Here is a 14805-nt window from a genome sequence, read left to right on the forward strand (position 1 = left end):
ATAACTTGGCTCCAAGTTGCGACACGTTCTGCATGCTAAGGGCCACCCCAGCATTCTCCGGATCGAATAGCCAGTCAACATGGCCGGTCCACGTACATCGTAAGGAGTCGAAATTCTTATACCAATGTGAACGGAATTTACAGAGACAAAAATGTGGAGACAGCTCGCCAACTCGGAAATTTTACATGATACAGGGGAATATTTCTCATCCGATGCATAAACTTGATCGGATCCTCAGCCTTATCGGAGGAGCATGTGAGTCCATAGGAGTGCAAAGTTGGCTGCTAGTCAAGGGGCTTAGGACATGTAGGTTCACAAGGAGGTCCGCAGAGCCTCCGCGGAGGCTCAAAATTAGCGCTAGGGTGGTCTTCACTTCCGTATTTGTCAGCGCCCAATCGAAATGTGTCAATGAACCTCGACTCATTTCGAACTTGTGTACAATAAATGAGAGGACACTTGATACATCTTTATTAAACTCAGTCAATATCGTTAGAACAAGGATGGAAGGTACAAAGGCTACTAGAAAGGTACAGACCGATTTCTACCTTGTCGCGAAGGTCATTAGCTAATGCAGAAAAAGTCCTGCGACTTGTGCTACCGGCGCAAGATGAAGTGCGATGGGAAGAAGCCTCGCTGCTCACATTGCATCACGTATGAGATAGATTGTACCTACACAGCACCCAGCCGCACGTATCCACCGAAAAAACGACGGCGCTACGCAAAGGGTGAGGATGGTGTCAGTACTGCACTAGGTCGCTTGGGACGACTAGAATCCCTAGTCCAACAGGTCACCGAGCGTCTAGATGTTGCTGGAAAGCAAAATGAACTTGAACCTCTACTCCAGCGCGAGGAGGCGAGTGCAATTCCCACAGTAATGCCGGTAAAGATCACAAGAAGCGAAGACGATAATAAATCTACCAAATCGATGATGCTACCTCCGTTAGAGCAGGTTCTGCCTGTCGTAGAACTCTACCTCCAGGACTTCAACTCAGTTTTACCACTGTTCCATGCCGATGCTCTCCTGCAGTTGGTCCGCGATTGTTATAGTGTTGGACCCCTACAGCGCGACCCAGTAGTGTGGGCTGCCATACATGTTGTGCTGGCTCTCGCACGGCGATACAATCTTGTGGCTAGTCATAATGTTCCTTCTTTGGCTGCATGTCTTAGTAGGGCAGAGTCGGTGCTGTCTAGGGTAGTGCTAGGCGATATCCAGCTACTCAACATTCAGGTTTTGGTGGGCATGGTGATGCTGCTGCTTGAGGTCTCGCAAGATCTTAAGCCTGCGCTGGTCTTGATTGCCACAACAATACGTCTCGCACATTCAATTGGCCTGCATGACCAGGCCTACTCGACACACCTGGGTTCTGCCCATGTGAGACAGCGAGCTGGCGTATTCTGGCTCGCGTATATCCTCGACAAAGACCTCAGCATGCGCTCGAAACAGCCCTCGATCCAGATTGATGACGACATCAATCTTGACTTGCCTTCGCCAACAATCCTACAACATAACGAGGATACGAGCAAAATCAACGATACCAACGACAGTACAGGTGTCATCACTACCGCCGACGGCGCCGTCAAAATGAACTACCTTACGGCACGCATCCTACTAGCTACTGTTCAAGGTGGTGTATACGATTATATATACTCAACACGCTCTCGAAAACACAGTCCAGAAGAGCGGTCCCATGCATTACAGAGCGTAGCTTGCGCACTTGATCAGTGGAAAGCTTCTATTCCATCTGAATTCAACGCCGCAGAGGGCTCAAGAAGAGTAGCTCCTGGTATGCTACGCTTTCTTGGAGTATTGCATTCCACGAGTCTATCTTGCACAACTCTTATAAACCAAGCTCATGCCTGGGACGATGAGTGGATGGCCAGTATACGCAGATATGGCAGACAAGGCATTGAACCACTACTGCCACCAAAGTGGGAGGTGTTGGTAGCCGAGGCCCGCGGTTTGCTGGTCTTATTTGGGGCATTAGGGGGAATAGATTGCTCGAACTTCTGGTGAGTATCCAAGGCTGCTTGCATACTTGATCGATACCATAATTTCTGACCCCTCTTGCTTGAATGCTGCGTCTCGAATACTGTTTAACGAAGCTGACTAGCAATGATATTGTAATAGGACAACAGGATGTACTTACATGACGGCTATGGTGCTTTTAATAGCCAATAGCATGCACAGACCGAAACACAGTGACTCGTCCTTGGATAGGCAGCTTGTAGACTTTGGTTTACAGACAGTTGACAGGATGGTGAAGGAGACTGAGAACGAAACGATACGATCCTGTCAGGCTACTTTTGCTGAACTGCATCAGCTCATGCAAAAGAGATGTGCTGAATCAGCCATAACGGCCAACAATGTCGACTGGGCTTCGTGCTTGGTAGATATGCAGCATGGAATTGAGGGAAATAGCCACCAGGAGGACTTCTAAAGTAAATATATACAAGTGCCGTACCTATGTTCTAGATCATTAGAATACGGAAGACATTCTAGATGATGAGAATTTTTATCAACTCCCACGAGTCTAGGGCATACGTCCACCCACGTAGTATCGCTAAAGATGTGCATAGTAACCGAGTAAGCAAAAAGCCACGGAAGCGCTTCCGGAGCTGCCCATTCTGAATGATTTACTAATCTGGAAGGTTTCCTATGGTGCTTGTGAAGGTGATTATTGGTAAGTATCTCTACTCCAGAATTGTTGTCGGGCTTATCGTCCTCCGCGGAACCACCATACAACGTAATTTCCAGGGCTCCGCGCTGAGCAGGATTTGAAATAATTTCGCTACTCGTAAGCATACTCGTAGATATTGCTACAGAATTCTAGTTGGGTATGGCATCTCTGCATGTGTATTTAAGTAGCCTCAATCGTGGCCAAAACAGACGTCTTCCCTTCCACAGAACGACAAAGAAGACATCAAATACTCAACCATACTACAAATCTCACTTCTATCTATTCATTACACTACCTCTACGCAAGATGGTTAGCTACGACGGGCCTCACCAAGGAAATGAGATGTTCAAGTCCTTCACCAGAACCTGGCACAGCCAACCTTACCCTGAGATCTCGCCTTCCCGTCCCGAGCTGAGTGCTGCTGGAAAAGTCGTCTTCATCACGGGTGGTAGTGGCGGAATTGGTAAGGCCACGGCAATTGCTTTCGCACAGGCTGGTGCCAAAGTCGTCGCCATCTTCGGACGTCGCATCAGGAATCTGCAGTTGGCTGCTGAGGAAATCAGCAAGGCTAATCTCGCTGGAACCACCACTGTGGTCATCGAGAGTGTTGACATCAGCCAGCGTCTAGCTTTGGAGGGTGCTTTCACCAACGCTAGCGACAAAGCTGGTGGGGCCAAGGTCGACATTCTGGTCAACAATGCTGCTTCCCTCAAGCCACCAAACCCTCTCACTACATACAGCGAGAAAAAGTTGCGCGAAAGTATTGAGGAAAACTTAATCGGCTCGTTCAACGTGGTCCAAGCGGTAGTGCCCTTGCTCGCGCCTAAAGCAAAGATCTTGAACATCAGCTCGGGCATTGCACATATCAACCCGCTTCCCGGATTCTGGGTTTACGCATCGCTCAAGATAGCTATCATCAAGATGTTCGATTTCCTCCAGGCTGAGAATCCGGACCTCGGTGTTTTCAACATCCAGCCTGGGGTAATTTCAACTGAGCTCAGCCAAGTTTCCGGTTTTCAAGGGCAAGACGACGGTAAGCTAATCGACCTTTGATTTCTAGATATCTCCCGTATCACTGGGTCCCTTCCCCATTCGTTTATGACTTGCGTTGGCTGATTGAAATCGTAGTCATGCTCCCCGGTCATTTCAACGTTTGGATTGCTTCGCCTGAAGCCGAATTCCTTAAGGGGAAATTTGTCTGGGCCAACTGGGATGTGGATGAACTAAAAGCTCTTGCCAAAGAGGTTCAAGAGTCAATGCTTTTGAGGATATGTTTGAATGGCGTGCCGATTTAGTGCTCAAGCTAAGAAGAAGCATATTGACTTGTAATAGATGCAAAAGGTGGGTGCCTAGAAGTCTTAACCTGAGTCTTGTTCATGTAGAGCAGCTGCAATGCCACACCTATAAAACTGCGTTTATCTGTTTATCTATTTCTCTATTAGCGCTCAGTCATATTCTTGAATCCTTTTTCCGCCTGACCCTAGACTGTCTTTGCCTACATCATGGGGACTACAACGGATGTTATTCTGTAAGAATTCAGGAACCCTAAAGAGGACTCTTTTCTGCATCAATGAGGGAAAAGTGATTTGCGCTCAACTCAAACTTTCAAGTCGGTTTGAGCTTCGAGGACTACTCCAAATGCCACTTGACAAAGAGTACAGTCAAGGCTGTAAGCAGTTTAGGCCGGATAGGTACCTAGTATATCTTATTTACAGGAACGAGCTTCGTTGTAAACCATGCTCAATGTCTGGTGCTACCAGTTTCATTGTGGTGGCGGTTTAGGACGATTTGTCTCCAACTGTCTCGATTTCACGAGTCAAACACGAGGACATTACAAACGATAAGCAGTAATCTGCCGAACAAGTGCCGCAGACAGCTCACCATGTTTAGTAGGCTGGAGCCCCTGAATTATGAGTAAGACATTCCTTGAAAATCTCAGGTGTTTTCAGCTGAGTCGTCTCTCTTCATCCTACTCAACTCCTCTAGATCTATTGTGATAGTGGTGTCTTGAACACTAGCGCAACGTGGTCATCACCAGCCGTGACAACTGCCTCCCCATTGCCTTGCACAAACGCCATGATGCCTCCGCCCTCACCACCTCCTCTGTGGCCCTTCCACTCGCCCACGAGACCCTTGCCCGCCGCCGCAGTTCCACCTCGCGTATCCCATCTTCTCAACACACCATCGTAACCTACACTGGTCAACAGCCACCCTCCTGCACCCTCCTGCTTTACGAAGTCGAGCTTGACAACAGCCTGTGGCATTTCCTCGTCCGAGTGTGCGTCTTCGATTCTCCGGCGCACGGCAAAGCGATGTGCGGTGTCGAACAGCGTTATTGACCCATCGACGTTACCCGCGGCCATGAGCGTCAGTGGTGGAGAGGAGAAACTTATGCATTCGACGTTGTCGCTGCCTGCTTGCAGACTCGCGAGAATTTGACCTGTCTGGCCTGCTGATGATGCACTACCTTTCGCAGCGACCTGTTTCCCGCCGCCCGCCTTGTTCTTTGCGCCGCCGCCACCTGACGATGTCGAGGCTTGTGCGGATGCAGCGATGGATAGGCGCGGCAGACCGATGATGCGAACTTGGCCTTCGGGACCACCGACTGCGACAAAAGCGCCCGATGGCGCGATGCCGACAGAGTATAAGCCGCCCTCGACTCGGAAACGCTCGTCGATGCCATTGAGGCCGACGACAGTTTGCGAATCGGATGTGGATGTGAGACCTTGTGATGCTGCATCGCCGAATACGTCCCAGACGTAAAGACTCGAGTCTTCCGAGATGGTGGCTAAGAGAGAGCCATCAGGCGACCATGCACCGCCTGTGCAGGTTTCGGTATGGAGGTAGTATGCTTGTAGAACTTGGACTTCGGCGCCTTTATCTGTGCTGAGTTGGTAAACCCAGACTGAGCCGTCATTGGCTCCGAGCGCGACGACGTTGGGATGCTCCGGTGAGGGATTGGGGATGAGCCAGTTGATCTCTTCCACTTCTTGTGCTTCGGCAAGAAACTTCCACTTTGTGCCGTCGGGAATGCCCTGCCAGACGCGTAATTTGCCGTCCAAACCAGCTGTGGCGACGAATTGTCCTTTCGGCTCTGTGAAGGTGATGGCGTTGATAGAGTCCTTATGACCGTCCAGCTTGAACAAGCTCTTCAAGCCCTCCCTCTCTGTCGGTTCCGCGCCGTTGTTTGGTTGCGCCGCTGCAGCCGAGGAAACATCGATAATATAGCCCGTGTCGTCGCCTCCGCCAGTCGCTATGATTTCTTGATGTACAGGATGTTGCGCTATGCAGAAGATGCTGTCCTTGTGCTCATCAAAGTGTGCGATCGAGTCGTTTTGTAGGTTGATCTCCATCTGGATGTCCTGCTCGCCTTCCTCGCCCTCGTCGTCTGAGTCCATGGGGACATCGCCATCGTCTTCTACAATCTCTTCCGCCTCATCTGCGTCTAGTGTGTTGTCTTCGTCATGGTAGTCGATGTCGTCCTCCTCATGGTGGGGCTGGTTCTGATTCGGGACCGCCATCGCGCAATTTTTGACGCTCGATATGGGTATAGAAGAGAAATGCGAGCGATGTGGACGTGAAGTAGGAAACTGCTTCGCTGCTGCAAAGGACGGTATATGAGTCGTACGGGTTTGCTGCTTAGAAATGCTAAATTGCACCTTTCTATCAAGAACTTTTTTGTTCGGGTACACGTCGGCGATTGAGGGGCACTCCCCGACCCCACGCGTCATTTCTAAGCAGAGTACCGTGCGGCTTCAACTGAGCATTGAACAAACCAATGTTTCGCGTCTGAGCCCGTGGATGTGCACTCATCGCCAAACAGTGTACTTTGAGGAATTCTGATCACGAGGGGACCTAAGTTGAGCTCGATGGAATGGAAGACAGTTCAAGTTCCTACTATTAATAATCATCGCTCTCATCTCTGCAGGCGACTCTGCACCACCATGTTCAAATCTTGTACATCTACCCTCTATCCCACTCGCAATGTCTCCATCACAACTTGCTTCCTGCCTGTCTCCTCTTCTCCTTTTCCTTGTCCCTCAGCAGCCGTCTCAAGATTTTGCCCGCAGGCGACTTTGGAATCTCATCGACGAACTCGATGCCACCGGAAATCCACTTATACCGCGCTTTGTGTTGCTCAACATGCTTCTGGATCTCGCGAGCGATGACCCGGTCGTTTTCTTCGAGACCTATTGATGGCGATTTGACGACGAAAGCTTTAGGTACCTCTCCCGTCTTCTCATTAGGGATTTGGATCACAGCACAGTCATTAACTGCCGGGTGGGTGAGGAGATGCGCCTCGAGCTCTGCGGGTGCGACTTGATGTCCCTAAGATACTGTCAGTGTTGCACTTTCAATACAATGTTGAGCATGTAATCATACCTGAACCTTGATCAACTCCTTTATTCGGTCCACGATGAAGACGTGTTCATTGCCTGATGGAGCTTTCCTGATCACTGCTTCATCTCCCGTTCGCATATACCCACCCTGGAAGGTTTCCTCGTTCGCCTTCTCGTTATTTAGGTAGCCCAAGACGACAGCTGGCGATTTGACAAGCAGCTCACCGGGCTGGTCATAGCCGGTAATGTCGGCGCCCTCGGGCGTTACAATCTTACATTCGATGCCAGGGAGAAGCGAACCAGAGGAGCCGAACCAGATATCGTCGGGTGCCGATGAGCACACAACGGTGCATGTTTCAGTGAGACCTATACAAGTTTAGCGTTGGACGCAAAAGGCACGATATACGTAGTCCTACCGTAGCCTTGCCGGATCTTCCAAGACGGAAAGATCTTTTGGACGTCATCCGCAGTCTCTTTGCCCAGGGGTGCTGCGCCTGTGAATAGCGACCAGACGGAACTAAGATCGTACTTGGCGAGCACCTTTGCGTTCTTGGTGAACAAAATTATTATCGGTGGCACCTTAACATTGTTAGCTTACTATCATCTCCGACTCTCAAAGACGTACCAAGAATAATGAGTTGATCTTGTAGTCCTGAATCGCCTGTAATGTGGCAGCAAAGTCGAACTTCGGAAGAACAATCACGCCATCCCCACGGAAGACGCTTGCGTGACAGATAACGACAAGACCGTAGATGTGTGACATTGGTAGCAAACCGAGAACGCTCTCTGTGTAATCAGACTGGTTCCGTAGGTCATTGATCATTTTGTCTCTGTATGGCTTTTCGAAGGTAGCAATTTGCACTGCGCATGGTCAGTGGAGCCTATCTTCAGCTTTGATATAAGCTTACTGGTGTTTGCGATAACATTTCGGTGCGAGATTTTAACGCCTTTCTGCAGCTAGTCAGTACAGAGAACAAAATTGAGCGAACATAGAGCGCTTGCCGGCAGTCCTGAGGTGCCACTGGAATAGCAGAGGAACGCAGTTCTCTTTGCGCCATGCCCAGATTCCCATTTCAATGGCTCCAAACGATCTAGCTTCTTGCCTTCACGAATGAAGTCGTCCACCGTCTTCATGCCATTTGGAGTACCCTTGCCGCCAGTGAGTTGCTCGGGTACTTCCAGTATGTAGATGCGGTTATCCGGGATGTTGCACTTCTTCGCTGCTTCCCGCGCAGTTGCCAACAGCGGGACGCAAGTGAAGAGCGCCTTCGCACCCGAGTTCTTCAGCTGGTACTCAAGCTCAGCGGCGCTGTACGCGGCGTTTGCGGGTGTCTGGATGCCACCCAAGCGGTGTGTGGCCCATGCCAATGGAACGGTATCCAGCTATCAAACATCAGCACCAGGTTTCACAACTTGACGGCATCCACTTACAGTGTTGACCGAGAAGACGGCAATGACCTTGTCCCACTCGGAACCCTTGTTCGGGTGGAAACCAAGTTCCTTTGCGAGTCCTCGTGCCAAGTAATCTACACGCTCTCTGACCTCCAAGCTCGAGTATGTCCTGCCTGTCACACCGCAAGTGAACGGATTGTGGGAGTATCCAAGAGGATGTCGGCCATAGTGCTCCTCAAGCATGAAATCGCTGATGGAGATCGAGTCGGGCGGGTCAAAGGGGAGCTGCGGCACCCATGATGGAGGATGGAAAGTCATCGTAGAAACAGACTCTAGTCGGAGCAGATTGCTGATCAAGGGCTCGCCGGGGACTGCGCAGCTTTAAGGAGAGCGGAGTTACGTGCTGACGCTAGCTCGTAGCCGTGAAGGGCCGCGACGGGCAAATTTCCTAGGCTGGTGCTCTTCACGGCGCCACTGTCGCCCATCCGTGGAGACTTGTGGAGAAAGCTGGGGTACGTACCTACACCGTGTACTTACCGAGGTTGTGTTCGAAAGGGGAATGCCGCCTTGGCAGCGTCGGCAATTACCACGATAGCGACAACGAATCCGCATTCACCTTCTATGGTGACTGGAGATTATATGGAGCCTCAAACGGTGGTCATGGTTGATTTGACAGATAGGGTGTAGTACCATGGTACAACGAGCACTAAGCAGTTGACGACAACGTCCACATCGGCAGTACCCTTACACTTCCATCACCTTACACGCCTATCGAGGAACCAGGCCACTCGAATGAACGTGTCCATGCATTGGCAGACATCGTCGATATACTTCTCTGCTTCTATTGTCCATCGTGTCTCAATTGAGTTCTTATTGTACGCCCAACTGTAGTCCTGCTAATCTCCCGCGACGCTTCGTGCGTTTCTTGACCGATTACACCTATTTTTATACCATCCTTGCCCACCACACCCTTTAGCTCTCTTGCTATTCAATACTTCCTGAGTGTCATCCGACATGGCAGGCGCGAGACGCAAAATCGACGAAGACGCCTCCGATCAGAGTGCAGCGAAGAAGCGATCAAAGCCCAGCAACGGCAATACCCACGAACTGCAGCATGATCCGAGAAACTATGGCACTGCGGCTTCTCTACGCCCACGGCGAGGATGTCAGACGCTAATCCTACCTGATTTACCACAGACCTACACTAAGAAAGTGACTCGAAAATCGAGCACAGTTACATCCAACCAAATTGTCGTGAACAAAGCCAAGACCGCAGCACAGGCACCATGCGAAGAGCACACTGAACTATTAGAAGAGAGTTCATCTATTGGCCCACTTGCTAACGCGCTCAACCACGTACCAGATAGACCATCATCGCGTCGTTCCGCACGACTTCGCAACAACACAGAATCTGAGAGTAATCACGTTTTGCAAGATGTGCCACTGGAACACCAGGATACGGTCAGTCAACTACTCGATATGGCTCCTTTCCTAGACTGACTTTCGTGCACAGGACTTCAGTGCTCAAGACACTGAGAGTACCCTTCGGCAAGATAGCCACGACCAGTGTGCTCAACAAGTGCTAGCAACAGCGCCTGTACCCCTAGTTACATCATCCAATGTCTCAGACACTAAGCGCGCTTTCAGTCAAGAGCAGACAACGACCACCTTGGTCCCACAAACTCCAACGCATAGTCCAAGCTCAGCTTCGCGACATGGTGTTCCTCGCGAAAAGGTTGGGACACCTCAATGGGTCCCTTCGCCGGATGCTCAAGGATCACATAAGCCTCCGACCCCTGATTCGATTCCATGCCATATCCCAGGCGCTGCTGGAACTGTGAAAGAACCATTCAATGACCGCACGATACCTGCTCAGGTCTTCGATGATATGGAGCCCGAACTGCCTGTACATGTACAATCGTCCTACACCAATGCGCCATCGCCAACAGTCATCCACGCCCCTCAAACTTTATCAGAGGGAGATACCGAGGTAACGACCGAACATGAGCACTCAGAAGAACGTTCACTTGCGATTACGATTAGCGAAGAACAACTGTATGCGATAGCCCACCGTTTGAGTATCAGGCCGCTTCTCGGCTCAGCCAAAAGTGAACCGAGTGGACAACCAGAGGTATGGGCAGACGGACGTCAAGAGCTCTGCGAAACACTGCATTACTATCGCGCGTACCAAGGCGCCTGCTATTCCACGGGCGGCTTTGTTCGAGGCTTCATGTTCGATAAGGTTGCCCATCCTCGCGACTACATCGATAGTAATGTCGTCATATCAAGAGCCGGTGGAGGGTTAACCAAAGACAAAGACTCTGGTGAGATGAAAGTGGGGAGAGATCAAGTCGAAGACACGGTTGCACAGGGTTTAAGGAACTGTATGAACCAGTTCAACCCAGTTGTGATTATTACCGGAGTCGACAACCCCCACATCCCCTCAAAGCCACCGCATCAGTACTGCGTATTGGACTACTTCAAGCCCACGCATATATGGGTCGAGAAAAGCGGCAGAAGCAAGATTGTGAGATATCGGTTTGAGAAACTCAACACAAAGAAGGACTCCTGGTGGTCTCCGACACAAAAGGATATGACAGACTCTGTCGATCTTGGCTCACTTCCTCCTCCAATTGAAAAGGCTTGCGAAACTTGTGGTGTGTCGTCTCCGCAGATATATCTGAATGGTTGGATGTGCCTGCAGCCAGCATGCATGTTGTTCTGGAATATTATTGCTTCAGACACTAAGGCGAACTACGAACCCGATGAAGCGTCTCTCACCTACGATCCGCGTTTCCTCAAACAGAAGACGCCATGGCACAATGATGATCACGAGTATCCACTCGTCTCGAACAACGTTGAGCTATCCGGCCACTGTGTTCCAGGTGAAGATACATCACAGGCGTTCTGGCTCGGCATGGTCTGTCCTGAATGTGGGCGATGCATATCCCGGCTCAGTTGGATGGGCTGGGAATGCCAAAATCCTGCATGTGGATTTAGGAAAGAGCCTACCCACACTCTCATCCCAGCTGTTTCGCTCCGTGAGCCGCTCTGGCCACTCACGAACAGCTATCCGCTGTCCAGAGACACGACAGTACCGTCAATTGATGTTCGTGTGTCCTTCGTTCATGGCTACCGCATCAACCGATACAGTATTCCGGGCATTACCGGCTTCATAACGCACATGATCGCCAACAAAATCGTGGTTGAAGAATCGGGTGGCCCTGACACGATGTTCGAAGAGCTGCAGCAAACAGATATCGGACTCAGGAGACGTTCGATGCCGAATGGCCAGCTAAAGGGGCCGAACTATTGTCGCCATTTCGCAGTCAACTATGGGATGCCGTACAAATTCATCGCTGCAACTGCCTCGCAGTCGTTCAACGACGCAGCGCGACCTATCACCGCCACGCGAAGTAGATTGAACTGGGCTGCCAAACTTCTGTTAGCCCTAGAATCCAACCAGAGTGTGGACGACATCGAGAAAGGCTGGAAAGAGAAGGAATTCAACGAAGTCCTCGCCCTCGGCTACTTCGAACAGCAAAAGATCAACTACCACGACGACGGCGAATACGGTCTCGGCCCTACTATTGCAACTCTCTCACTCGGCGCACCAGGGGCCATGCGCATCCGCATGAAAGCGCGCCACTACCACGGCGTCTCATCTGCAGGTGTATACGACGACGCGCCGCCGCTCCCGGGCTGCCAGCAATACGCCGCTCGCCTCGCCCTCCAACCTTCCCTCGACGCGCTCAAACTCTCAGACTCCAGAGGCTATACTGCTCGCCGCAAAGAGATCCCCAAAGAACTAAAGCTCAAGAGCTCAGGCAATGCAAAGGACGTGTTGAACATGCTGCTTGGACACGGCGATATTGTGGTTATGCATGGCGCAGAGTTGCAGAGGTATTATGAACATGCTGTGGAGCATGCGGGAAAGCTGCGGTTTGCACTTACTTGTCGGTACATTGACCCCCAGTCCCTCAAGGAAGCTGATAAGCCGGACTATGAGGTCGGACCTGATATGGACGGATATGACGGATCTAGGCTGTGCTAAAGCAGCATTTTGGAGTGGGAAGATGAGACGGGAACTTTCCCAGTGGTGGAGAGAAATGGAATTGATCAAAGGATCTTTATATTCGGCCGCACAATAGCAGCGCGAAACGGGGTTTTGCGTTGCTACGCGTCATCTCATACGACTTATATAGTCGAGATCTCAGCATATGCAGAAACGTCTTATCCCTTTAGAAAATGAGCAACAAATCGTGCAACCTCCTCTGGCTTCTCTACCATCGGTAAATGTCCTGCGCCCTCCACAACCTTTAGCTCCACACCACTACCCAGCTTATCTGCCATATTCTCCTTCATAGTCTTGGGAAGCACGCCATCACCCGCACCCACCAAGAACACTCCCTTGCCCTTGTAACTCCCCATCTTCTCCCTAATATCATACTGATGCAGCGCAGTCGCACTATCCCTAAAGCCAGGCAGCGAGTTGGACTTGACGAAACCTTTCACTTTTTCGATCTTCTCCGCCAACGTAGCGTCGTCATACGACTCCTTGACAAACCATCTCCGCACGGTAACTTCAGCCAACTCCTCGCCGACGATGGGCTCCCCAGAGGAAGACTTGGCGCCTTCCTTCTCGCACACTTTGACACGCTCGGTCCACGCACTGGCATTCGATGCGGGCGCGAAGGCATTCGTGTCGCAGCCTACGAAAGCTTCGATACGGTTTGGATGTGAGAGTCCGATATTGAGCGCTGTCGCGCCGCCGAGTGAGACGCCGACTATCGACGCTTTCTTGACGCGGAGGGCATCGAGGAGGGTGATGACGTCTTTGGTGAGCGTGTCGATTGTGACTGGTGCGGTGGAATTAGGAGGGAGGGCGTTGCGGCCTCGTGTGTTGTATCGTAGGATGCGGTACTGGCTGTTGGTGATTTGCAAAAAGTGGCTTACGAAATCGTCCCAGATGCCGTAATCAACGAGTATGCTGTTGGAAAGAACTAGTAATGGCGGATTCGGATCGTCAGAACCTTCTAGTCGATAAGGAAGCTGCACGCCATCCGGGGTCGTGACGAAGCTTTCGATCACTGGCCTCTTCTCTGGTGTCTTGTGTGCGGGATGTGTCTTTGTTAGGCCTTGGACGAACTCTGTTGACAGGGCATCAGCTGAGGTGAGACTCTTCAGGTCGCGCGACGCAGGTCCAAATGTATAGTACAAGTCATATACCCTCCTGTTCCTCCCCTTTACGACATCTTTCATGATCCTACCGGCCCATTCGGTGCTAAGCGCCTTACGGAACTCTGGGCCTCCCAGTCCGTTCTGCGGCGCATATTCATGGAGCGCAACAAACTCCTTCTCAGTCTTATGTCCGCTCTCGAGATCCAGGTAACTCGTCACAAACCTCCTCGTCCTCCTCCAGCCAGGGACCTGCTGCAGCAGCGCTACGTGTTCATCTTCGTACCACTTCGACAACTCCTCTTCTTTCCCTTCACCATCCTGTAGTGTAAAGCTCACAGCCACCAGAACATTCTTCTCGCCCTCGCTCTCCACTTTCTGCAGGTCCTTGAAATCGTCACTTTTCCACTCATTCTGCAGATCATAGCTACGCCTGTCCACAAAAATCTGCTTCATGGTGTCGCGTTCCCTTTGCGACTGTACCGGTGCACTGCGGAGCTTGGTGTAAGGCTCTCTCGTCAGCCATTCCAGCTCGTCGAAATCGTAGATGGCCATCCATTCGGGCTTGTCCTTTGTGCCGGGCTGGCTCTCCAGGTCAGTGGCGCGGTAACGGAATCCATTGTTGCAGAAAGGGAGGCGTAGACGGTTCGGGCCGTGTTCGTTTTGGTACCTGAGTGCTTGGTGAGTGGACGTAACTTGGCCATGTTTGATAGGGTGTTCCATGTTCAGATGCGATCGTGAAGAGGAAAGAATCCGGCTGGGGGAAGGTCAACTTACCAATCGTGGAACTGCGCGTCTGGCAAACCCTCTTTGGGCTGCATAGTCACGTACAAAATGCCTGGTGTTGATTTGGACGCCATGGTGGGGGTTGGTGCGGGGTAAATCAGTGTCCAGCACTATGAAGCAATTCTGCGGTCTACACGATTCTATTTGAATTCAAGGGAGAAGGGACATGTTTAGATACGAATTGCGACATGCACGTACAGTAACCCCGATGCGATGCACAGCTCATCTTGGCGAAAGTTCTGGAAATGAGAGCATCCCCCGATGACATTTGCCGGCAGCCACTAATGCTAGGGGGCCGCGGCTTCGTGTTCCGAAGTCGGAAAGCACGCGTGTAGCTCACCAGGCAGCGCTAAATGCTACCCAACGTCTTGGAAACTTCTTGGGGAATTGCTTCAACTGCCGCTTGGGTGCTGATGAATTCCACACATGGG

The 14805-nt window shown here is 51.1% G+C and overlaps 5 protein-coding genes across 5 annotated transcripts; 3 read left to right on the forward strand and 2 right to left on the reverse strand.

The window, feature by feature from the left end:
- Positions 1-607: 607 nt before the first annotated feature.
- On the forward strand, positions 608-2438 carry K460DRAFT_278392 (uncharacterized protein; the record flags this gene model as incomplete). Its single annotated transcript, XM_040928250.1, has 2 exons — positions 608-2010; positions 2129-2438. The coding sequence occupies 2 exons, from the start codon at positions 608-610 to the stop codon at positions 2436-2438; spliced, it is 1713 nt and encodes a 570-aa protein (XP_040791671.1).
- Positions 2439-2984: 546 nt separating this feature from the next.
- On the forward strand, positions 2985-3973 carry K460DRAFT_354003 (NAD(P)-binding protein; the record flags this gene model as incomplete). Its single annotated transcript, XM_040931756.1, has 2 exons — positions 2985-3711; positions 3807-3973. 2 exons carry the CDS (start codon positions 2985-2987, stop codon positions 3971-3973), a joined length of 894 nt encoding a protein of 297 aa, XP_040791672.1.
- A 369-nt stretch (positions 3974-4342) lies between these two features.
- K460DRAFT_385027 (acetyl-CoA synthetase-like protein) lies at positions 4343-9097 on the reverse strand. The gene is made up of 8 exons (XM_040935520.1): positions 8450-9097; positions 8021-8401; positions 7927-7969; positions 7644-7879; positions 7435-7597; positions 7062-7384; positions 6676-7007; positions 4343-6215 (listed from the first exon to the last, which is right to left on the reverse strand). Exons 1-8 carry the CDS (start codon positions 8726-8728, stop codon positions 4667-4669), a joined length of 3306 nt encoding a protein of 1101 aa, XP_040791673.1. The 5' UTR covers positions 8729-9097; the 3' UTR covers positions 4343-4666.
- Positions 9098-10298: 1201 nt separating this feature from the next.
- K460DRAFT_330755 (uncharacterized protein) lies at positions 10299-12464 on the forward strand (the record flags this gene model as incomplete). Its single annotated transcript, XM_040930785.1, has 1 exon — positions 10299-12464. One exon carries the CDS (start codon positions 10299-10301, stop codon positions 12462-12464), a length of 2166 nt encoding a protein of 721 aa, XP_040791674.1.
- Positions 12465-12486: 22 nt separating this feature from the next.
- On the reverse strand, positions 12487-14611 carry K460DRAFT_394019 (alpha/beta-hydrolase). Its single transcript, XM_040935965.1, has 2 exons — positions 14366-14611; positions 12487-14258 (listed from the first exon to the last, which is right to left on the reverse strand). Exons 1-2 carry the CDS (start codon positions 14446-14448, stop codon positions 12644-12646), a joined length of 1698 nt encoding a protein of 565 aa, XP_040791675.1. The 5' UTR covers positions 14449-14611; the 3' UTR covers positions 12487-12643.
- Between the last annotated feature and the right edge of the window lie 194 nt (positions 14612-14805).

Source organism: Cucurbitaria berberidis, assembly GCF_010015615.1.
Source record: "Cucurbitaria berberidis CBS 394.84 unplaced genomic scaffold K460scaffold_2, whole genome shotgun sequence".
NCBI classification, from domain to species: domain Eukaryota; kingdom Fungi; phylum Ascomycota; class Dothideomycetes; order Pleosporales; family Cucurbitariaceae; genus Cucurbitaria; species Cucurbitaria berberidis.

Coding starts and splice junctions, on each gene's coding strand:
- K460DRAFT_385027 (XM_040935520.1), bottom strand. CDS start 8,728: ATGACTTTCCATCCTCCATCATGGGTGCCGCAGCTCCCCTTTGACCCG. Junction 7,598..7,643: donor AGATCAACTCATTATTCTTG/GTACGTCTTTGA, acceptor AACAATGTTAAG/GTGCCACCGATAATAATTTT. Junction 7,385..7,434: donor GAAGATCCGGCAAGGCTACG/GTAGGACTACGT, acceptor AAACTTGTATAG/GTCTCACTGAAACATGCACC.
- K460DRAFT_394019 (XM_040935965.1), bottom strand. CDS start 14,448: ATGGCGTCCAAATCAACACCAGGCATTTTGTACGTGACTATGCAGCCC. Junction 14,259..14,365: donor GACGCGCAGTTCCACGATTG/GTAAGTTGACCT, acceptor CCAAGCACTCAG/GTACCAAAACGAACACGGCC.